Consider the following 24661-nt stretch of genomic DNA (forward strand, 5'->3'; position numbering starts at 1 on the left):
GTCATGATCAGGTATGATAGACAATTTGAATTTTTTTGTAATTTCCTCCCAAAAGATGTCGAATATAGAAAACAAAAATTAACATTGACAGCAAAACCCAGTAAGAAGGTTCATAATAATATGGGCAAAAATGACCTTTAATAAAGCAGAGCATATTGTATCTTCAGATAACAGCAGATTCCTTCTAGAAGATGAATGAATTCTGAGAAACTTTTCAATGAGGAAATTTGAAGAAAATTTTTCGATTCCGGTAAAATTAGTCAATAGGTGGACAACTGTGATAATATTGTCAACCTGAGATCTGAGATAGATAGAAAGCCCGCCATGAAGGCTAATGTATACCTTACTTACAACAATAACTCCAACTTTGGAGTTGTTGTTGTAAGTAAGGCAACCTGAGATCTGGAAACATATGGAGGACCAAGAAATAAAATTGTGGATTCTTTAACGCTTACCCTAAGATTCAGAAGAATTATTATAGAGCAAGATCTGTCATTACAATCATGTTTCCAAATTACTGCAATAGGCTATAATAAACTAAGTCAACCAATACTATGGTCCCAAGGTTCTCAGTATGTAAAGACATGCCAACCATTAAGTTTGCACTCTTTAAGACGGGATTAATAAATCTGCCCCATTGTTTCATGTATTAAGCTCCATCACATTACTCAGGCATTTTGCACCTCACACCTCAGTGATGCTCCTAGATCATGACATGGGAATGTTCACATAGTAAAATTTGGCGCTGAATCTGATGCGGATTTCACCTCAATATCAGCTATCATCTACAAAACCCACCTCCAATGATTTTGATGGGAGTCAGATGCAGAATTTCTCCTGTAGCTGATTTTTTAGCTAGTAGAAAAAACATAAGTGTCACACTCTTCAAGTGGATTCTTGATAAAACTCGCATTGTAGCGAATTGGAGTCAGAAAATACTGTCTGGCAGGAGCAGAGTTTGAAGAAAAATTTGACGTGGAATAAGTCAGATTGAAATTCTGGAAGCTGAAGATAAATTCCACCATGTGACCATACCCTTATCATGAAGTCCAACTGAACCACACAATAGTCACCTCTACAGCAACTATTTCAAGGATACATTTTAGGGATACTACAACATGGATGCAGATTACCAGTGTTTTTTTCATGGTGCCAAATGAAATCTGAAACCTGTTTGGTTTTAGAAGAGTATCTTTCATAAAGTTGAAACTAGAATTATAAAATATCTTTATTTATATGTGTTTGTTTTACATGTTGTGTTCATGGCGGAGATAGAACCAAAGGTAGAGACACGGCAACCAATCCAGTCGTTTGTTTTTTAACATGGTTAGATTTAAGCTGACCTCCGATTGGTTGGGCAACTTTGATTTCTTTAGCTTGTACATATGGATCAAATAGACAACTATGCAAAAAGGTTTGGATAATGAAATGTTCCCTCTTGGTCTACTGAAATATAAATCTTTGAAAAGTGAAGATTTGCCCCCAATTTTTGCAGCGTTCCTTGTTTTTTGTAGTGTTCATTGTTACAAGGAATAATGTTGAAATGATGGGGGTTATTGTTCATATCAATTCTTCCATTGCTTCCATCTTTCTTGCATATATAGTTCATATAGATTCTTGAACATGGAAGAAAAATTTGATGGCGAGTCCAACATATGTTCCAAATGATGGGTTTCAGTATCATGTAGTAGGAATGGAACATTAAGGCTAAGGCCTCATGTTGCGGAAATGCAACTTTTTTTAGCTGTGGTTTTTTGAGACAAAACCAGGAGTGGATTAAGCAGAAGGTAGAAGTAGAAGAGCTTCCTTTATATTCCCATATTTATATTCCTTTAGTAGCCACTCCTAGGTTTGGCTCCAAAAAATGCAGCAAAATCTACAATAAAAAAGCCCCATGTGGCAGGCTGCAGCCAAAAAGTGCTGCGGGATAAACTTCGGTGGAAACAAATTGTGGTCTTTCCTGCGGCGTTTTTCACAGAAAGTCCACAAAGTATTTCTCTGCGGACTTTCTGAAACGGCCATTGTTTCTGTAGGTATAACTGACTTGCTGCGATTTGCAAAAATGAGAGTGTTCAAGTCGCAGCATGTCTGCTGCGGATTATTTTCTGCAATGTGTGGATGAGATTAGCCAGAATCCCATCATCTTTGCAGAGACTGTAAAAAGCTGCAGTTTTTGCAAAATGACAGCATTTAAGCTACATGGGGCCCCGGCATAAAGGGATTTTCTGTCCCAAATGGATTTTTCCTACTAATGGCTAAGAGGGCTATTTTGAAGACTGAATTAGTATATATGGTGACACAATCAATAAATCCCTCACATGGGCCTACTTTGCTTGTATAGCTCCCTTTTATGTAAATATTGCTCTGGAGGTGGAGCTATGATCTTAGTGTTATATACTATGTAATATATTGCCAGTGTTATGTGATGACATCATTTATGTTACAGCAATAAATAGAATATAAAAATATATATTTGCTATTCAGTTTATACCATTATAACTAACATTTTTGATTGGTTCTATGTCTATTCTAATATGTTTTTTGAATAGCCAGGACAATCCAGATACATTCCCTTTATGGTCTGTATGACCCATCTATGGCATGGCAAGAACTGCATCCAAGAGTTCACATATTTCAGAGACAACATTAGGCCCAAACAACAAGAGAATATGACCTTTTGCTAAATGCCTTGGGCCAGTGATGGCTATGTATTAAGCGGCGTTCACATTACAGCCACTGTCCGCCCCTGACTTTGTGTCCATGCAAAAAAACGGATTCCAGGCGGAGAGGCTGGATACGGACACCAGCGGTCACCTTTAAAAACCCATTCAAATGAATGAGTTTTAAAGCTGACCACCGGTAAGCTGTCCCCTGTCTAGTTTCCCCGGGGTTTACGACGGAAACTCTGGCGTGGATAGAGGTGGCAGTGTGGACACCGCTTTACATAGCAGAGAAGAGGCTGATCCCACCAGCAGAACAATCTATCGTACCTACTTACTGTACGTGCACTCAGTGCCCAAATGTGCCACAGGGGTTTCTGAAGTCTGACTTTGCTCCAAAACTTATTCCAGGAGAAACCAGGAAAACTAAAGTTTATGGTGAGGAAGGAGGGTTACACCATTATACCATCCCCTCAGTCAGTGAACAATGTTCTCCCCCATCCCACAAAAATTAATTGCTGTATTATATGGTGCCAATGAAATGCACCTTTTCTAAATAACTGTTCCCGAATCCGCTAACTCCTCGGCATGGGGCCTAAGTAGGGTTGTCTCTTAAAAACGAAGAGGCATTAGATACAGTGGTGCAGAATTACTAATGAAAAGATGCCAGAATTCTGTCTGCAATTGGCACCAAAACCTGGCACACATGCCACCCTACCAGTTTAGACACTGTGCCTCATCCGACTAGGGATTGAGCCTTAGTGGAAGTGGGATTGGCTTGGCAGGAAAATGGCATTGGCTTAATTTGCAACATTGTACACCGAAAAATGTAGCAAAATATTCAAGTAAGCCTACAAATTGTTTGTGTAAGAGAAGACTGGACAGTCTACAGACGCACCAGATTTATACAGCATTAAACGTGGCATATTTAATACTGTCTAGTCTATGTTTATATTGTTCTAGTAATAGGTAGTAGTAGTCAGTTTCTATTGTTAGATCTAATCCATTGCTCTTCTGCAGTAGGTGTTCACACCTGTATAGTTCTTGGTGTATGACCAAGTATGGATCTATGGGTCGACAGTGTATGTATGGATCCCGGGGACCACATTATATGCACAGAGTTGACACTGTATAGAACATGAAGTTGGGGTTCATACTGTAGGGTCTGTATGAACATGAATGGATACTAGGGTCCTTTTCCCACTTTGGAGAGCAGTGGACAACCCCATTTGACCTACTGTTAGATACTCTCCAACCAGTAGCCTGACACCCAAAAGTTGAAAGTTGTAGCTTTACAACAAGTAGGAGACATCTTGTATATTGTCTAACTCAGATGTAAAATATAAAAAAAAGTCTTTACTATTCAATCCTTTAATAAATAATTTATTTGCAAAAGGACAAAATTACGATGACATCATCAACGTCGACAGCCATGTGACCACAACAACCACACGTATGATGCGCTGCATGTTTGCAAACATACTATATATATTTATTTTCTTCAGCATTTAGACAATATAGAGCTCTCATTTATATGTATATATATATATATATATTTGTATATGCCAGACTTTGCTAGAAGGAAGAAGGAAATATATGACAATGTGTAGAAAATATTGCTAACATGGCAATGGCAATGAGTATGGCATCTGTGTATTATATATATATAATTTATTAACCAAATATGTTAATATATTTACCATATTTTCACTTAAAATAGGTTTTTCTTAATAAAAAAAAAATGATTTCACACCCAACACGTCTGACATCCTCTAACATCTAACATTCAGTAAACATGTAAGGAATAGGTCCTGTATATACAATATGTAAAAATACCTACAAAGATAATTCTTCATGGTCTTTATTCCGTTCATTGTTTTACCTAGAGGTGATGGTTCTTACAACTCAAAATGACTGGATTTCCATTAACCTAAGAATACTGTAACTTTGTAATAAACAGCCCTTACGGAGATTTTGGGGATCCCACTGCCTGGATCTTAGGGAGTTACACTGCATGGACTTGTATGTTAAGGATTCACAATGTATGGATCTTGGTGGTTTATACTGTGTTCATCTTGAGGTGCACATTGCATGAATATTGGTCTGCATACTGCATGTTAGGATATTGGGATGAAGACTATGTGGATCTTACGGTCTTCGCTGTCTAGACATGTATTCTTTTAGGGCATTTTGAGGTCAAAACTGTATGGATCTCAAGATTTACATTATATCAAACACTATGGATCTTGAGCCTACACAGGATTGGTGTATGGGTGTCTGAAACAGAAGAACGTGGAGATTTTTAATTATTAGTTTAAAAAATCTGGATCATAAGAGTTTACATTGTAGGGACATGAATTAGTCTCGGGGTCTACACTATATGGACCTGTATATGTTTATGCTAAGTGAGGATTAGGTTATGAAAACATCATGAACATCTATTGTACTGTAAATTCCTGCAGATTTGCTGTAAATTTATCAGTCAATACAGTGTACACCTCAAGTTATGCAGCGTGAAACCCAAGTTCCCTGTGATTAAGACCCCTACATCTATATACGTCCATGCTGTATGAATTCTAAGATCTGTACATTACATAGTCCAAGACCAATGCATGGTTCTTGAGATTCATACTATACGGACTTATACAGTTATTGGGGTCCACATTACACAGACTTTTATGGATCCAGGTGTCCACATCGTTTCAATATGTATGGGTCTTTGGTCCACACTTTAGTTCCCTGTATGGATTTTGAAGTCCATACTGTGTGCGCTGTATGGATCTTGGGATCCATACTACATAAACATTGGTGTCCCAGTCCATAGAGAACAATTTCCAAACTCTTGGCTGAAAGAGAGTCTGCTGGAAGGGTCTGTACATTACAAAGGTGCAGTCCAACCCCGTGCTCAGGAAAATTAACTACATTTTAGAGCATAGGCAACTCCTTTAGGGTGAGGTCAAATTTTGCAGAAAAACTCTTTTGTTGCAGTTTTAAGCTAAGCCCCACGGGACGTCCCGCAGCAAAAAACGCTGCGAGAAAAACTGCGGTGGCAAATGCATCGCAAACAGAAAGTTCATGGAGTTTTCCTCTGCGGACTTTCTGTTACTGTTCTACCTATGGGGAAAACATCGATGATTCCATAGGAATAATTGACATGCTGCAATTTCTAAAACCGCGCCGGCTTCGGAAACTGCAGCATGTCCGCACAGCGGTCTTTACTGCGAAGTGGGTATGGGATTCGCCAGAAAACGCGCTTAACGTAAAGCATCCCGTGGGGCCCCGGCCTTACTGTGTTTTTTGGAGCCAAAGCCAAGAGAGGCTTCAAAAGGAATAAGCAATATAAAGGAAACATTTAGGCTGAGTTCACATGGGGTATTTTGGTCAGGATTTTGAGGTGGAGTCCACTTCAAAATCATGACCAAAAAATGGCTCCCATTGAAATCCATGGGAGCCAGTCAGTTCTTTCTTCCAGGAGCGATTTGTTCCAGCTCCCGAAAAAAAGAAGTGACATGTTCATTCCGACATGGGCCTAGTCGGAAGGGAGTGCCTTCAAGCGGACGTTCGCGGCTGAATCGGCCCCAGCATCCGTCTGAAGACACCTCCCTTCTGACTAGGCCCATTCATTTGGGCCTAATCCGGAGTGGAGTGACACGACTGGATGCCGATACACTGCATCGGCATCCAGTCGGAGATACCTGTATTTTGGACCGGAATCTGAGACAGCCTCCGTGTCAAATTCCGGTCCAAAATACCCAGTGTGAACCCGGCCTTATAGTTCTTTCTTCTTCTAAGGCTGGGGCTCCGCGCTGCAGATACAGCAACTTTTATTGTTGCTGCTTTTTTTAAAGGGGCTCTATCAGCAAAATCATGCTACTAGAGCCCCACATATGCGTGAATAGCCTTTAAAAAGACTATTCAGGCATTGGTAATGTTATATTAAACTACCCCCCCATTTTAAAAAAATAACCTAAAAAAGAATGTGCTCTACTTACAGATCGCGCACGCTGGGCGGGCATTCAGGGTGTGTCTTCATCTTCTTCCCCGCCTCTTCTTCCTCCGATGTCCTCCAGTCCCGTCTACTTCCAGCACTCGTGGACACTGATATGAAAAAACGGCCTGGGCGCATGCGCAGTAGCATGTGCCTTCTACTACGGCTACTGCGCATGCGCCCCGGCTATCACTGTCCATTCGCGAGCGCTGGAGGAAGACGGGACTGGAGGACATCGGAGGAAGAAGAGGCGGGGATGAAGATGAAGACACACCCTGAATGCCCGTCCAGCGTGCACGTTCGGTAAGTAGAGCACATTCTTTTTTAGGTTATTATTTTAAAACGGGGGTTAGTTTAATATAACTTTTACGATGCCTGAATAGCCTTTTTAAAGGCTATTCACGCATATGTGGGGCTCTAGCAGCATGATTTTGCTGATAGAGCCCCTTTAAGCCAAAGCCAAGAATGGCTACAAAAGGAATGGGGAATATATAGGAAGGTCTTATACTTCTTCCTTCTCCTCTATCCACTCCTGACTTTGTCTCAGAAAAACGCAGAACAATCTGTGGAACAAAAAGCTCAGTTTTCACAACGTGGGCTGCAAATTAAATTCATTTTTTGCATAGGCTCAAAAAATTGCTGCAAAATCTGCAACGAAAAAGCAGTTTTTCCATAACGTGGCCTCAGTCGTAAGAAGCTTTTCAGATTTATGTAAATAAAGTGTAATAATTGTATAATGATAACATTCCGAGAAGATCAGAACTTTCTAACCTTTTAGTGCTTTAATATGTCACCATTTCAATATCTGAACTTGCTGTTAGTAATTGGAAGAATCGTGCTTTACAATGTAGAAGCTGAAATCTTGTCGAACACAACACAGCTCCAGGGCTTGTTACAAGAAAGAACACTGATACACCCAGACACGTGACGTTGTGCACCTTTAAGAGAAGGACTCAGTGTCTACGGGTTTTCTGATGAATGTTTTGATTCACTGACAGCAAGCAGGGATCTAGAAATTGGAGAGCTACTTAAACACAAAGTATATTGAGAAAACAGCTGAACTTCATTCCCGTAAAACTAGAAAAGTGAATGAAAAAATGTATATGAAAATGACAGAAAACCAGCACCATAGATAATCAGACATAACCAGCTAACTATGAAATAGGGATAGAACTAATATGAAACATTACTAAACATCCCCATCTCTCCAGGGCATAAGGCCATCCTTAAGGCTAAGACCCCATGTAGCAGACTGCAGCAAATAAGTAATTCTTCCCGCAACGCTTTTCACAGAAAGTCTGTAGAGTGGACTTTCTACTTCCATTATAGCTATAGGGAAACCGCCAGCATTTCCGTAGTTATAATTGACACGCTACGATCTCCAAAACTGGGACTGTTTTGGAAATCGCAGCATGTTCACTACACAAATTTTACTGTAGTGTGCGAATGGGATTATCTAGAATCTCATCCACTATGCAGGGACTATAAAATGCTGAGCTTTTTTTTTTTTCCGCCACGTGGGGCCCCCTTCCTAAGGAGGTTGTCAAACCAAGAAAACACTTGAAGAACAACTTGGTATGGTATAAAGTAAAAGAAATGATATTTCACCAGTCTACAAGCTTCCCAGTCCCTCAATGGTTTCTCTATATCGGGTCCTGAGACAGACTTGTGACTGCTGCAGCCAATGGCTGGCCATAATGGTGATCTGCCATATAACTGTAAGTGTCAGAGTGTCCTCAGTGGAGACCAGCAGGGGACAGGGAAGTGTCAGAACATTAGTAAAGTATCACTTCTTTTATTATTTTAAATGATTCTAAGCATTTTGTAAAAAATGTACAAAGATGGACAATCCCTTTAAATCTAGAGAGTTTATAGGCCGCCCCTTCTGTACAAACAGTCATATGGAAATGGAGGTACAGACATGAAACCAAAGGGGATGTCTGTGATCTAACAGATAAACAGGGTGACCAGGTGTAAGTACCGTATATACTCGAGTATAAGCCGACTTTTAAGCACATTTTTCATGCTGACAAAGCTCTCCTCGGCTTATACATGAGTCAGGGTCCACGGAGCACAGTAAACTGGAAGGACCTGGAAGGGGGAGGGCCTTTAGTGCTGCTGCTCTGTGATTGGCTTGTCATGAGGTCACGTGACTGTGATGTCAAGAAAGGTCCTGTAGCCACTGGTATGTAAGATCTGCAGATAAGGTTGAGTCTAAATCCTAGTAGCTCCGCCCACACCAGAGTCCGATCACATGGTCATGACGTCATCAGAGATCCTTTAGCACACTAGGATTTAGTATCTACCCTGCAGATGAGTGGCCAGGATTCATTGTGTCTTATGGAAGATGTCTGTTGTATGGAGGAGAGGAAGCTACAGTAACGTGACACACACAGGTCCCTTCCTTTAGTTACTCTGCCTATTAATGTCAGGCATTTGAGGTTATTAATTTAGTTTCAGTAACTCCATGTGCCTCACATTAATAACAGCTAACCCCATCATGTCCCTCATATTAACCCCTGTGTGCCCCATATAAGGATTACTAATATGTGAGACACATGAGGGTACTAATGAAGTACCTTAATTATGAAGATACCTAATTATTACCTCCATATGTCCCACATATCAGTAACTCTTATGTGAGGCACACAGGGGGTTAATGTGAGGGACATGATGGGGTTAACTGCTATTACTATGATCCCCATGGAGTTACTAAGCTGCAATGCACATGACCAGACTTTTTATCTGCAATGGTGGATTTCCCCCCTCGGCTTATACTCGAGTCAATTAGTTTTCCCAGTTTTTTGTGGTAAAATTAGGGGTCTCGGCTTATATTCGGGTTGGCTTATACTCAAGTATATACGGTACATTACTAAACTAAAGGCCAAAATAATCTGTTTTGGGGAAATATGGGAGACATTCAATACATTCTTGCCAATAACTACAAAGAAATGGACCGCAAAATGGGTAATACATATTATGGTGGTGTTTCTGGATATTTTAGACTGTGTGGGTCTTAAATGTTCCAATTTTTGGCTATTTACTATTGGGAAGTAAGCCAATATGGCTGCCATAGTAGCTTTTAAAGTGGTTGTCACTCAGCAATTGTATGTTTTGTCATATAGAAGCCCGAGGAAGAAATATAACCTATGGAGGAAAGCTGAGCTACAATACAAAGATTTATATGGACAGACTATTCATGTCACTAGGCGGTGTGTACTACTTAATTTCTCCTGTGGAGGCGCTACTACTTGGTTACCAAAAAAATAATATAAAATGGCCTCCTGAACTGCTGAGAATTCTCATTGCTATATATATGTATACCGTCTTGATTGCAGATTAGCCCCATGTTGGAGACTAGAAGTGAAGATACACAAAATGTTTGTGTAAATCAGTCCATAAACCCATAAACAATGATGTTCCCCCTTCCCATTGGGCTGTGACATCACCGTAGTTTTGTTAATAAACTTTTCTCTGTAAATGGCGGACAATATAAACTCTGACGTGACATTGAAAAATGAAAAACGGAAAATTTGTTAGACCTAATGTTTTGCTATATCCCCTTTCTTTAGAATTATTTGCCTTTGCCAAGGCGCTAACTTGGTTTCATCGTAACCCAGTGTTCTTAGCTTTTCAGATTGCTCTCGTTCTCGCTCTTCCTCTTCTTTCTTTTGTTTCTCTTGCTCTTTTCTGGAAAACAAGAAGGAAGGTCATAGTGATGCCATTCATTCTTTCTTCAAAATTTCTTGTAGAATTTTCTCTGCTTTCAATTCTATGTCTTGACAAATTACCATGAAATGAATTGCTGATAGGAGGAGTTTGCACAGTTAGGCCTGAAGAATGCCTGTGGACTGACATGTGGGCGTTCTTACCTTACTGTAGGAATGTCCTCCCCTTGTGTACTAGTCCAGATAAGGGGCTGACTATGGGAGTAACATAAACAAGATTGGCAGACGTACAGAATGAAGACAGAGGTGGAAGGAAGGGGGAACAGAGACATGTTGGCTTATAATTGACTATAGGTGGATGATCGGGCGGCCAAAGATAAATTTTTATAGGAGCGGGAAAAGAGGAAGCATGGAAAGCAAGGAAATATCTAAGTATAGTTGTTTATTGGTGGGTGACTGGGTGAACAAGGATAACGTATTATAGGAGTAGGGTAGGTTAAAGCACGGAGAACAGAGACATATCTAAGTATACTTGTTTATTGGTGGGTGACTGGGTGAACAAGGATAACGTATTATAGGAGTAGGATAGGTTAAAGCACGGAGGACAGAGAAATATCTAAGTATACTTGTTTATGGGTGGGTGACTGGGTGAACATGGATAATGTATTATAGGAGTAGGGTAGGAGAAAGAACGGAGGACAGAGAAATATCTAAGTATACTTGTTTGTGGCTAAATGACCAAAAGTAACTTTTTAATGGAAGAAGAGTAAGAGGAAGCATGGAGAAAAGGGTCATATCTAAGTAGACTTGGGGGTGACTGGCTAACCTAATTCTACAGCCCTCAACCTGGTTTGTCCATATGCTATTACCATTACCATTTGGATACTAGAGAGAATGTCTCCAAAATGTCATCTAAAATCACTAGTTACAACTAGCCCGTAAAAAGTATCTCCTGCTTGTGACAACTACTAGAAGTTTAGATGTTATGCCATGCTGTTGCTAAAGCCATAGTAGTAGCTTGAAGCCTGAATGTTAGGTGTCACAGGGATGCCTGGACAACAGTGGCATCCAAGCAATATTGCCCTAGTGAGTCATAGCAATGGGCAACTTTGGAAGTACCCCTTAATTCATCCTCATTATACATTGTTATTTATCCTTCTCAGAGCTATATTACCTTCTGTGACAACCAATATGGCCACCATTTTTGCACACACAAAGAGTTTGTCAGACATCTTAACATGTACAGTGTCTCAAGGCATTAGATGTTCCTTAACCCTAAAGATCCTTGCATGAACATATATACTTCAATCACCCAAAGTTGCCGATTTAGGGTTAGAGCTGCTATTAAAGATTCTTATCGCATATAAATCATTTTTATATTATTACATGAAGCCTTTCATTCTGATCTTATACAATCAGATTCAGGGACAAGCATGCACAATGTATGGGCAACTTATAAAGTATAGGAAGGGATGCTGTACAATCAGGTATAACTAGTAATAGGCTCAATGTAGTATGGAGGCGATGAAGAAACTCACCTTTTCTGTTCTCTGTCACACGAACGTTTGTAAAGGAAAAAAAAAAGAACATATTAAATTAATTATTAAAAAATAATAATAATAACAATAATTCAATAGCATGTATATTATATCCATCCTTACTTCTCCTCCTCCATCTTCTTCCTCAGGATCTCCCTTCGCCATGCTGGCATGGTAGATAATCTGGCAGTCTCTTCCTGCTCCTGTATGACAAATGGAAAGCCCTGTATAAATATATATACATACACATTTATCATGATAAATAAGATAAAGATTAAATATTTGGTAATAAATATCTTTTATCAATTTTTTCTTAGAAAAGCTTATAAACAAGTAGTGAAGACCTCATGTCATTGGATATCACTAAAATACTAACCTGGCTTGTCTATAGGTGTCCTTCCAGGAAAACTCTAAGTGTTTGACATTTCCAACTGCTGAGCCAATATTCAGTACAAGGTATACCTTCTTGTACAATTACATATCTTATCTGATGAAAAGTGGCAGGTACAAGGAAATCTACTATTGTAAAATGGCTTTAATGTATTAGCTTGGGACAGTTTTAGACAGAAATCTTAACAGACAAAAAAAAGTGATAAAGATGGAGGATTAAAATAAGGATAAAATGGAATAAAATCAAACTAGAGAAGAATAGAGGAAACAAGATAAAAAGTGAGCACAGGAGAACAGATGAAAGTAAGATAGGGGCATGGAAAATGAATAAAAGAGAGGAGAAGAACAAAAAGCAGATAAGAAGAGAATAGAGAAGAAGAGAGGAGAGGAGAGTAGGGAAGAGGAGAGAAGAGGAGAGGAGGGAAGGGAAGAGGAGGGAAGGGGAGAGGGGAAAGGAAAGGAGAAGAGAGGAGGGAAGGGGAGAGAACAGAAGAGAATGAAAGAGGAGAGAAGGGAAGAGGATAGGAGAGAAGGGAAGAGGAGAGAAGAGGGAAAGGAAGAGGAGAGAGAAGGGAAGAAGAGAGAAGAGGTAAAGGAAGAGGAGGAGAGAGAAGAGGATGGAAGAGAAGGGAAGGAAAGAGGGAAGAGGAGAGGAGGGGAGAGAAGATGAGGGGAGAGAAGATGAGAGAAGGGAAGGAAAAAGAAGGGACGAGAAAAGAGATGAAAAGGTAAGGTACGGTAAGTGAATGGAGAAGAGAGGGAAATAGTTGAGGAGAGGAAAAAATGGGAAAGGAGGAGGTTGGAAGAGACCGGGAAGAGGCGAGCCAAGAATAACTGATGAAAACAGAAAAAAGGAGAGGATGAGGAAAGAGGGGAAGAAGATAATGGAGAAGGGAAGAACAGATAATTAAGAAAAGAAAAGCAGAACAGAGAAGAAGAGGAGGAAAGAGAATAATACTGCAGAAGGGAAAACAAAATGAGTAGAGTAGAGGGGGGAGAGAATGATGATACATAATGGAGAGAATATCATGGAGATATAGTAAATAATGGAGACAAGGCTTTTAACTCATTCTGGAGTAACTCTAATATTTAATATTTTTATTTGATTATACATAATCTCACATTAGTAATACCATTTAATACCATTTTCGCAGTGTGTAAACCAGCGCTCTGACTTACGGACCTTAATATCTATTTTCATAGTTTCCCATTTAGTTATAAGTGCCAGCAATACAATGCTTATCATCATAATAACCCATTAGTATGAGACTAGATACAGACTATCTGCAGTTATAGTGTCTAAATCTTCAGAAACTCATTCTTAAGATGATGGTGGATAATGTATAGTGTGCTATGCATATGGTGATGTTCTCTTATATTCCATTATATCTTATAATCCAGTCACATTATGGAAAACCATCTATTTTCCGAATAATTCAAACCAATGCTCAAAGATTCTCACATATGGTACTAAGGAATATTTATTGTCTAAAATATCCATATCATGTGTCTGTTACTAAACCTCCTAGGCTGGTATAAGTAATGATTAGTGGAATACAGAGATGTAAAGTTTATATATGGCGACTTTGGTTTGACTGCAATGAAGGTTTGCATATGGCTGCATTTTCTAGCTTTTATGAAAGGTACGTGTTCTTGTTCTAAGACGCCAAAGCATTGCAAATAAGCAAGGGTACAAGTTTGGTATAGTATTGGTTATTATTACCCTACTATATGGCGTATAGTGCTCATGTGCACATCTATATACATCCATGGTTACATATTACATACAGATCCTGTATAGTCTGATCCTGCTGGGATGTATTACTTTCTTCTAGCATGTGTTACTTTCTTATGTCGGTCACATTACACTGCAGACTGCTGGATCAGACTACACATTACTAGGACTTGTTTGTAGTCTGTAACCATGGAGACATAAACATGAAGTCCATTGTATCATGTTGACATATTCTAACTTTCCTCCATTTTTTGGTATACTTTGCAGACATCTTCTAATAGTACAACATAATTTTTTTCTGAAATAAAAAGATGCAATAACCAGACTGTTTGCATTCTTAGGAAACTTTATTAATCTTTGAAGTAAATGCAACTGCACACAAATATATTTTACCTACAGCTGAATTAGACAGAATACCGAATATCAAAAACACACAAGAACACGTCTACGGTCTCATGGCTCTCGACTGGAAAAACACGGAGCTAAATAAAACGAGCCTCATGTATCAGAACTGACCAAAGGAACAGGAGTCGTCGAGTAATACATATCAACCAGATAGAATTCACATTGTGGATGGAAGTTGGACTCCAAGTGCTTCTTACTGGCAACAAGGCCACTTGGTCCAGTTTTGGAAATTGAGGCCTAATATGTATACAATAAAAAACACACATGCAAGATCTATCTATGAAGTTACTGATACAAGAAAATATACAAACACTATAAATAATGCAGTAAATTCAATCTGCCAGCTGCCAAAATAAAAAATAAAAAATTCAGGTTGCCTTCAGCCGCCACAAAGGGAATTGTCAAGGTATACACTAAATCCTAAGCTCATCCTAATGGTCGCTGTAGGTCACCATCTGCCCCTGTCTGTGCTTAGGAATAACAGCACTCCTACCACTATAGAAATATATTAAGAAATTAATCATTAAAGAATTTTGGACCTAAAAAGGACATGACGTTAGAACGTGGACATTTGATGTACTAAAAGATGGTCCAGCAATTTCAATTTCCAGCTTGAGTCGTCCATGGCATTGATAAATTTAAGGATACAGTCATTTCATTTATCCTTCATATAAACTGGACTAAATATTAAATTGGTTCTACAGTCAACCACATAAAGAGTCATAATGAAGAATGTCACCCAGGACTTTATTCCTACACTACGGGGGCATTACCGAGGCTCTTGTGTGTATTTTCTTCTAATTCTGCCTTGTTTACATAAAAAAATAATGTGGCATAAAAAAAATCACAAAAAAATGAGCAAATGAAAAATAACCCACGTTGAGTAGGTAAAGATTAGAAAAACTATTTAAGTACATTTATGGATTCATTTACTTTACTATAGACTTTCCATAGAATATAACTGTAATTATGAAAGGATTTTGGTACAACCTGTCTATTAGGTCATATGGGTGTTACAGAAGGGCCCCCTACCCCCTGCTTGGGATCCACCTTGCTAGAATAGAGAGCAACTGTATAAGAGCAGATTGCCCTAGTGGTGACCCATCACATCCATAATTTCAATGGCCGTCGTGCATTTTATCCTTACACAAATAGGATATGTTTAGGAACATAATCCAACATCTGCATCGTTTTAATATCAATATATAGTTTTCTTTGAATAAAGCCACAGCCACATTTTTAAGATATTTCCTTCAGACCTAAAATCTAATTTTATGCAATAAAATCAATGTATAATTTTGAAACACATCTGATGTCATTGTTTCATTATTTTATATGTTACTTATGTTTTGATCGTTTGGTTTAATTTTACATATCTTACACAAAAAAACAAGCTATCTACTTATGCATTATGCTCATGAAATGGCTCTGCCAGTCCCTCATGTCCACAGCGAACAAATATGCACCTGCTGCCATGTCAATTCGGTTGTTCCATATGGATTCGCTCATCATCCATTAAGGAAGCCGACTTTTGTTGCCATATTTATTCTGGTAAAGTGTTATTTACCATGAGCCTGTTACATACTCGCACACGTGATAAGTATGACCTCATATATCAAACATTTCGGCTTCTTTTTCTTTCCAAAATGAAAAACTACGATCAATATAACGACAAATGTCATCATTGGTAAATTCCCCCAGTTCCGATACCAGTTGAATAGAGTCTTTCCTACATTTGGGTAGTGGAGTCAGTTCATCGCAGGTCACTACACTCTGCTTGGGTTTGGGGTCCATGGTAACTTTGGGTTCATCACCCAATGTACTTTGAATTACAGTCTCTTCTAGCTGCTCATTTACTTTTACACTATCTACTTCTGCCACTATACTGTCCCCAAAGAACTTCTGCTTCAGATCCTCAAATCCATCAGTCCAATCCCTCTTTCCAGATTCAATCTCTTCCATGACAACCTTATGAAAGCTACGAATGAGTTCCCAGCTGTGACTACCTAGCCGGTCAAACATTTCATAGCATAAAATGTGGCGGAACTTTCTCTCTTCTCGGGACATAGTCATTTCTAATAATTGGAAGTAACCCAACATGAAGAGATCCAAGGTTAGGCTTGAGTATTCAACTGGAGAACCATTAACATGTGGTAAAAAGTGTTCTGGCCAGTAAAGCATGTTTGCTCTACTCAGGCGTCGAATTTGTCTTGTGGGAACTTGACAAATGATACTTCTCCAATGACTGATCAACTTTCCTACAACTTGTCTCTGTTTCATGAAATATAAAAGGCGGTCATCATCACTTTGTCCCTTTGCCATTTTGCCATTGTTCTCTTCATTATCCATTTTCCTCTTCTCAGTCTCTACCTCGCTACTAGTAGAACCACCAGTTGGCTTCTTTTTCGGATTGCTATTCTTAACGGACTCTGTAAATGTCCATTTCTTCCAGTGTTCAAGGAAAAGATACACAATCCTTTCCTTTCTCATGTCTATGTAGTCTTGTACACAGCTAAGTTCTGTTTGTACAGGTAGACTTCTAGTCATGTGGTCTGCACTAAATAAAGGTTCTCCTAACGCATCCATCATGTTGCCTTGATTATTAGTGTCTATATCTCTTGGGAAGACATCTTCGTCATGATAGGTTAACTGGGCATGGGATAGCATTATAGGTGGTTCTTCATGTGGTCTTGCTATCCCATCGCTCATGATGCTGAATTGCTCATTGCCTGTTATATAGTCTTCTTCCAAGATGGGTTCCCTTCCGTAGCTGTAAGCTGCCGTCCCTACGGGTAAAGATCTCTTTCTTTTGTAGATTCTATTAGAAGCATCATAATCACTTTGGGGTCGTGCGTACAATTCATAGTTAGCTTTTAAGTTTTTGACCGACACACCAAACTGTTTAATTTCTTTCTCAACTTCTTCTCTGCTGGAACTGAAGGACTGGGATCTGCCAATGTTTCCACCAACATCTTTTGCTATATTTTGAGGTGGTTCCAGGTCTTCAAGATCAACTTCTTTACCTCCAAGAGTTGCCAAGAGGATGGCCATACTTTTTAAGAGGGTGGAGATTTTGGAGCACCAAGCTGGAAGGTCATCAGCCCTGCCTTGCATCTGTTTCGGATTTACAGTGAAGTGCTCTTGTGCTAAGGCTGCCGAAACTGGTAGGAGTTGCTGTAGTTCATGTTCTAGTTGCTCCAGTTCGGTTTCCACTTTCTGCACTTTATGCATGACTTGTAGGTTCTCAATCTGCTTCTCGATACGATTGATATCATCTTCTGTCATGAGTTCCCCAAAGGGTCCCAAAATTGCATTGTGTGCGTGAGAATATCGCCATCCTTCTGGGTGGTAGTAACTACCGGCCTCACACTATTGCAAAAATAAAAAAACAAAAAAGGAGGGAACATGTCCCTCAGGATACAAAGCCAAATAGTCTGTCGGTTGCACTCTTTTTCAATAGCTACATGTTTTAGTGGTGTAATGGTATACCAGGATATCACTAAATAAGGCATGGGGTTCTCTACTATGGACTGGATAAAACTCCAAGCAAATAGGAGCAAAGAAGATAACATCATTGATAGAACATACAGGTAGCAATCCTGTTAATCAAACATGCTCTTAAGTATCAGCAATAACATGGAAGGATGACTAGTGATAAAGATGGTACAGGACAGAACACTCATTACACCACTAAATGTCCATGTAAAACATTTAAACCTGCAGTATACAGTATATACATATATATCGTCTATCAGTGTCTAGATAAATACCATTAGGTCAGGTGGTCTGTCGATGCCAATTGATGTTCCTGTTAAGGATTGAGCTGGTCATACTTCTCTATACTAGATACTGCAGTTTAAATGTATCACGAGAAGAGGAACACAAACTTCACACCAACACCATGCAAACATCAGATGAGAATTCAGTTTTGTATTGTAACTACGAAAGAGGAGGGGTTTTTTTTTTTTTTAAAGGTGCCCCTAGTCACCTACCTGTCCCCCATCTACTCCCTCATTATTGTTATAGAAACAGGTTATGTTCACACTAGCGTTCCAACTATATTTAGGGTTACCGTCCCCGAATCCACTTAAAAAATGCGGAGAGAAAAGTCCTGTTTGCATTTTTTGGCCGTAAACAAGGCAGACGCCATTATAGTCTATGGGGTCCATGGGTTTCCACGGGTAACTGCTTTTTAAGTGGATTAGGTTTCTGTACTTCAGGTCCCCAAGCGGACCTGAAGAATGCAAAGCTGAACGCTAGTGTGAGCTTAGTGTAAGCTGCAGAAGCTTTCGACCTCCAGGGTGAAATCTTTCATATTAAATACTCATTTATACTCAAGTGGCAAATGGGCACTTGCCAAATGATACATCTGCACCCCCATAGCTACAACCCTGCCCTTCCTGGAGAAAAACAACCCATTATCCATAGCTCCTAGATGTTCACCAGTGCTTTACTGGGTTTCCTTACCATCTACTTTGCAAATTAAAATACCTTTAGCAATAAATGAGAAAATAAAAGGTTTTAATGTCTTCATTCACCCAAATGATTGTATAGCAAGAATAACTGTAGACTCAACTGACGTTTTGTACGGTGAACAATCATGCACCTGCCCCTATAGATGTGGAACCATATGACTACTATACCAAATCCAGTCATACACTTGTGATAGTTACACATTAGACTAAGCTTAGTGATATCTAATGTGACCAAGGTATAAGGCCATCTAATATATACTCGGCTAAAGTTTGTTCAGTAGACATTGGGGAAAAATTATTAGATATAGTGAATTTCAACAGGCTCACGCCTCTGTTCTTAATCTGCCACCAGCAGTTTCCATCTAAACCGAGTGTGCATGTGTATAAAGATACATGCTTGATAGTTAAAGGGGAGATGGTAATAAGCCAGAGAAAGATCTCTTAGTCCTTACAGTATCTGATATACCTCAGTCCTCTATAGCCTTGTTTGCTTTTGTTGAAACGTTAGTACCTGCCATTCACAAGATAGTCCGCCAACCCCGCTAATATTGATGAGTTTGGATAACTTTCTCTCACGCGTATGGCTAGCTTTAACTTGAGTATTTACGGTGGATTCTAAGGATAGTGAGAATACTGAATGCCATACAACACTGATTTAGATGATTCAAGAATATAAGTGCTCACTTACTCTGGCTTGTGGAAACCCATATATTGTGCCAGACAACACCCCAAGATACACAGGAAAAGATGACAGGAATCAAATGAGCTGACTAATACACTATATCCTCAACTCTTATACCTGTTTAGGCCCCCTCCCCTGATACTTTCCATAAGCTGAGATAAGTCTTTGCGTTGTTTGGATGACTTATCATCATTGGTTTAGAATGTGACCTTGCACCTTTGTATTATACAGTGTAGTCTACCAAAACAATGCAGTAGAACCAGGGTTAGACTTTATAGGAGAGGGTTAATTTTGCTAGTCTTGTTGGTTCTCCCATTTCAGTATCAGCTTTATCTTATTAGACTTGCTCACTACTCTATCTAATACAAAAGTGTAAGGTCACTTTCCAAACGTGACAATAACATAGGCACAGACACTTTTATGAGCAGACACTTCTCAACTTCTGGAACGTTCTATGCATTAGGCAGTATGAAGGTTCAGTGTATACCAGCCAGCCCATTTGATTTTATACGTTTGTTGGTATCTATTATCTATGAATTGCCTATATATCTTGGAGCAGCAGTTCTCAACCTGTGGGTCACGACCCCGGCGGAGGTTGAACGACCAAAACACAGGGGTCGCCTAAAGCATACCTCCCAACCGTCCCGGTCTGTGGGAGGTATGTCCCGGTCTAAACTTATCGGCGCCCGGAGGACGCCGGTGAGTTGAACACACAGGCGATTAAAGCAGGAGCTGTCACAGCCAGCTCCTGCTTTAACGCTGTGCTGCGGCTTCTGCATGTGTAGCCGCGATGTGATGACGTCACATCGCGCCTACAACTATATGAGTGAGCGAGACTGAAGGGGGGGACGGCATGACACTGGGGGCAGAGATGGATGGACATGAAACTCTGGGCAGAGATGGGGGAACATGAGACTGGGGGAAGAGATGGGGGGACATGAAACTGTGGTCAGATGAAGGGGGGGTACGGCATGACACTGGGACATGGAGGACATGAAACTGGGGGCATGAAACTGGGGGCATGAAAATGGGGGACATGAAACTGGGGGCAAAGATGGAGGGGACATGAAACTGGGGGCAGATGAAGGGGTTATATGAAACTGGGGGAGAGATGGCGAGGGGACATATAATGTTCGGGTGACTGTAGGAGGATTATATTGTGTGAGAGCACATGAAATATGAATGAGAATGGGCAACATAAAAGTGTGCGGAGCTAAATATTTTGTCCCTCTTTCTAATCTTCAAAAGTTGGGAGGTATGCCTAAAGCCATCAGAAAATACATATTTCCGATGGCTTTAGCCACTGAGAAGCCATGCTACTATCTGCAGCAGCGCTATTCAGCTGGAACGCACGCCGTTATGGACATGTGTTCTAAACTGAATGGGGTCACCGCAACATGAGGAACTGTATTGCAGGATCACGGCATTAGAAAGGTTGAGAACCACTGTCTTGGAGTGTCAGTGCACACAAGATGAGTTCTTGATTCTGGTTCCCCCAAGTTTTAGTGAACAATTACTTACTTGTCTTTTTCAGGACAAGTATAGCCCTCAGTGTACTTGGCGTACAGTAAGTATGTGGGAATAGCAGTATATAAGTAAACTATGTATATTCTATTTTACTAAATCATGTCTGAATTGCAAACAATAATAGATTTAAAGGAACTTTCCATTCCTACTCTTTCAGAGAAAAACACTAACATACGATTACACATAGATCAGCAAACCACTACACTTCTGAGAAAGACCTGGTCACGACACTCTGACTCTTATCTGAAGAATCTTTATGATACACAGAATTGAGAATGCAATTGTAGATATGTACATGGGTGTTACAGCCAGGGTAACAGACATAGCAGCTGCTATAGGTACCGGCAACTAATGGGGCCCAAGTCTACTGAGACCTGATGTGCAATAATAATAGTACATTTTATTTACCGTATATAGCGGCAACATATTCCGCACTTTACAAATCGTAGCGGTCACGTACAGATAAAACGAGACATTACAGAGTAATAATTCAATTCACACAATGGGAGAGGAGACTATTAGTGACGACTATGGATGTGGAAAACTGAAGGCACCTCCATTACTTTACTAGGCCACCACAATGTCTGCACGTGACATCATCCTAATTACTTTTTTCATATATGTGTGTGCATTATTCTGGTTCTATGATGTCATAGTGAGCACTGTCCCTGTACTATGACATCAATGTGTAGAATATCTCTGTACCGTGACATCACTTTATGGATGATTTGTGTATGCTGACATAACTGTGTTTATTAGTACTGTACTATGATCACTGTGTGCGTTATCCCTGGATTATGACATCACTTTCTGGATTATTTTTAATTATTTCTGCACTGCAACGTCACTGTGTGTATTATCCTGGTATTGTGATATCACTGTGTGCATTATCCTGGTATTGTGATATCACTGTGTGCATTATCCTGGTATTGTGATATCACTGTGTGCATTATCCTGGTATTGTGATATCACTGTGTGCATTATGACTTTTCTGTGACATCGCTATGTACATTATCTCTTTACTGTGAAATGACTGTATTTGTTATCCTTGTACTGGAACATCACTATATGTATTATCCCTGCATTGTGACATCACTATGTGCATTATCCTGGTATTGTGACATCGCCAAGTACATTATCCCTGTACTGTGACATAACTGTATTTACTATCATGTATCGGGACATCACCGTATGTATTATCCCAGCACTGTGACATCACTGTGTGCATTATCCTGCTATTGTGACAACACTAAGTACATCATCCCTATATTTATTATCTCTGTATTAGGACATCACTGTGTGTATTATTCCTTTACTGTGATATTAATGTGTTCATTATCTCTGCTGTGACATTGCTGTGTCTACTGGACCATATATAACACTACAATGTATTAATCCAACAATGCTATATATGAATATTATAATGTATGCATGCGTAGAATTGCAAGACATCGGTGTAATTCATGTAACATTTATGTGTCCTACTACACCATGCCTGGAACCCCAACTCATGTATATCTGCTGTGTCTATTGTAAAGAAATTCTGCTGAGCAATATCATGCAAATTCCCTCTGTTTGTCGATTTAGTTGTAATTTGCATTCACTTCTATAAGGTGTCACTCAGCACACTTGGAAGGTGCTGGAAAGACCACAGTATTACGCAAGCAACTGCAATGAAAGGAACTATCTCTTGACGACAACCCCTGTCCATATTTTCTACTGGGGAGTATATGAAAGTCAGATCTCAGTGAACCAGAATGAAAATCTGGTGAGGTCTGTATACTCTCCTAGTTCATGCTGGTTTATAGTTTAAATCTATGAATGTCTTCTTAAAGGGACAATTTATTTTAGAAAACGTATTTTAATACATTATATGTTAGGGAATTCTGAGAAAATGAAGGGGGTGAGGGCTGTTCAGGACCTTTATACAGGGCAAAAAGCAAGTAGAAAGAGCATCTCTCCCTCTGGAGGACTGGTCCTGTCCTGTATTGCAGAGACAATCCATTACCTACAGTAAATGGACACAGTGCAGTGCATAAATTCTCCTGTGATGGCGCTGCAGTGAACTTACTACCACAGATTACATATGATCACAGTGGGTCCCAGCAGGACACCTTGTTACTTATTCATTGTCAAGGCATCATTTTAACAAGCTGTTATAAATACCTCATAGAATTTGCAACCATCGTATCCTATCTAGACAATTCTCTTTGAGCTAAACACTTTAGACTAGACTAAGTTCACATCTGAGCTGGAGTCTCCAATGGACACTCCGCTGCAGAAAACAAGAAAAATCAGCGGAGAGAAAATATGAAAAATCAATGGGGTCCACCGATGTCCATGTGTAACCACTGTTTTAATGGTTCAGTTCTCCATTGTTTGGGTTCTACAGTAGACTCAAGGGCAGATGTGAACCTAGCCTTCGAAGCACAGGTTTCTCTTTCCTGTTAACGCCTTTCTACCATGTATCAGTGTAGGGACAATCTGTTCATCTCTAGTTGAGTCTATGTGGCCCATTGAAGATTGTCTAGATTGGGTACAACAGCAGCAAACACTCTGTCAGTGAATAAGAATTTACAAAAACTAGTAACAGATTTAATTCCCTAGAACAAATTGATGAAGGTTCCTATTAAATGAAACCAAGCAGAACTCCTATAAAGTGTGAGGGCCTGTGGCAGAGGGTATATTTTTAGTTTTGCTAAAACTAGAATACCCCTTTAATAAATACCAGCCTCGGCTTTCTAACCATAGCAGAAAATTAAAGAAATGAAGAAGAAGCAAACTCACACAGGGATGGTACAAAACCAAATAAAATTCACAGCAAACAAAGTCTAAACTCCAAGTCAAAGCACCACAAAGTCAATAAGGAATCATCTTACCGTGCGTTTTCGCTCCTCTTCCTCCTGTATTTTCAGCTGCAGTTTTCGCACCATGACTTGTCGCTTCCATTCTGGGATAGGTCTTCCCTGCTCATCATGTGTAGGGATCAACGACTCAATATCCAGCTGGCTGCTCTGTGCCATTGCCGGGGGAGTAGAATTTCCATTCATCAGGGGTTCAGAAGACTTCCCTGCGCCCTTGTTGGGAAGAATCATTGGATTTCCTGGCGCTGTAGCAGGAGAAGCTGGAGGAGGAGTAACCGGAGATGGAACCTCTGACTGCACAGAAATGGAGAAGTAAAATATGTAAATGATCAGAATCTTCTAACTATCTGTATATCACTTAACAATACACATCAGGGTCATATAAATGTACGTTTATTTGTCTTAATGGGGAGAGGGGAGTAATCTGCTTCCAGATACTTCTAGAGGAGGTAAAGTTCAATACACCCAATCCTTCTCCCCCCACAAAGATCAACTGCTGGGGTAGAGTCAGAACAACCCAATAAACATTGCATAGTAGGTAAGCCTCGCTAATATTGGTGGGTTCACCAATGGTAATCGATTGTGTATGGCCACTATAAGTCACGTGAATGAGATGGGAACTTCTAGAAGCTTCACTGGATGAATTGGAGTTTTTTCCCCTTTAAGGACTTCATATTCTCAAGTTGTTTTTTTACATCTCAAGTGGCTTTAGCATAATACGCCGTATAC

At 39.8% G+C, this 24661-nt stretch overlaps 2 protein-coding genes across 5 annotated transcripts in view; both read right to left on the reverse strand.

Annotated features, from left to right (window-relative positions):
* Positions 1-9407: 9407 nt before the first annotated feature.
* Positions 9408-24661, reverse strand: part of LOC142210656 (espin-like) — a 129925-nt gene continuing 114671 nt past the window's right edge. Inside the window, exons 11-14 of one of the 4 annotated variants that reach the window (XM_075279972.1) lie at positions 23948-24226; positions 11978-12057; positions 11855-11866; positions 9408-10338 (exon numbers count right to left, since the gene is read on the reverse strand). In XM_075279972.1, the coding sequence (XP_075136073.1) occupies positions 10191-10338; positions 11855-11866; positions 11978-12057; positions 23948-24226 (519 nt within the window). In that variant the 3' untranslated portion in view covers positions 9408-10190. Of the gene's footprint in view, positions 10339-11854; positions 11879-11977; positions 12058-23947; positions 24227-24661 lie in introns of all 4 variants that reach the window. The other 3 variants (XM_075279971.1, XM_075279969.1, XM_075279968.1) reach the window with 3 other exon arrangements.
* Positions 15787-17669, reverse strand: LOC142209112 (espin-like protein). Its single transcript, XM_075278052.1, has one exon. The coding sequence runs from the start codon at positions 17667-17669 to the stop codon at positions 15993-15995; it is 1677 nt and encodes a 558-aa protein (XP_075134153.1). The 3' UTR covers positions 15787-15992.

Source organism: Leptodactylus fuscus, chromosome 6 (assembly GCF_031893055.1).
Source record: "Leptodactylus fuscus isolate aLepFus1 chromosome 6, aLepFus1.hap2, whole genome shotgun sequence".
Classification (NCBI taxonomy): Eukaryota; Metazoa; Chordata; class Amphibia; order Anura; family Leptodactylidae; genus Leptodactylus; species Leptodactylus fuscus.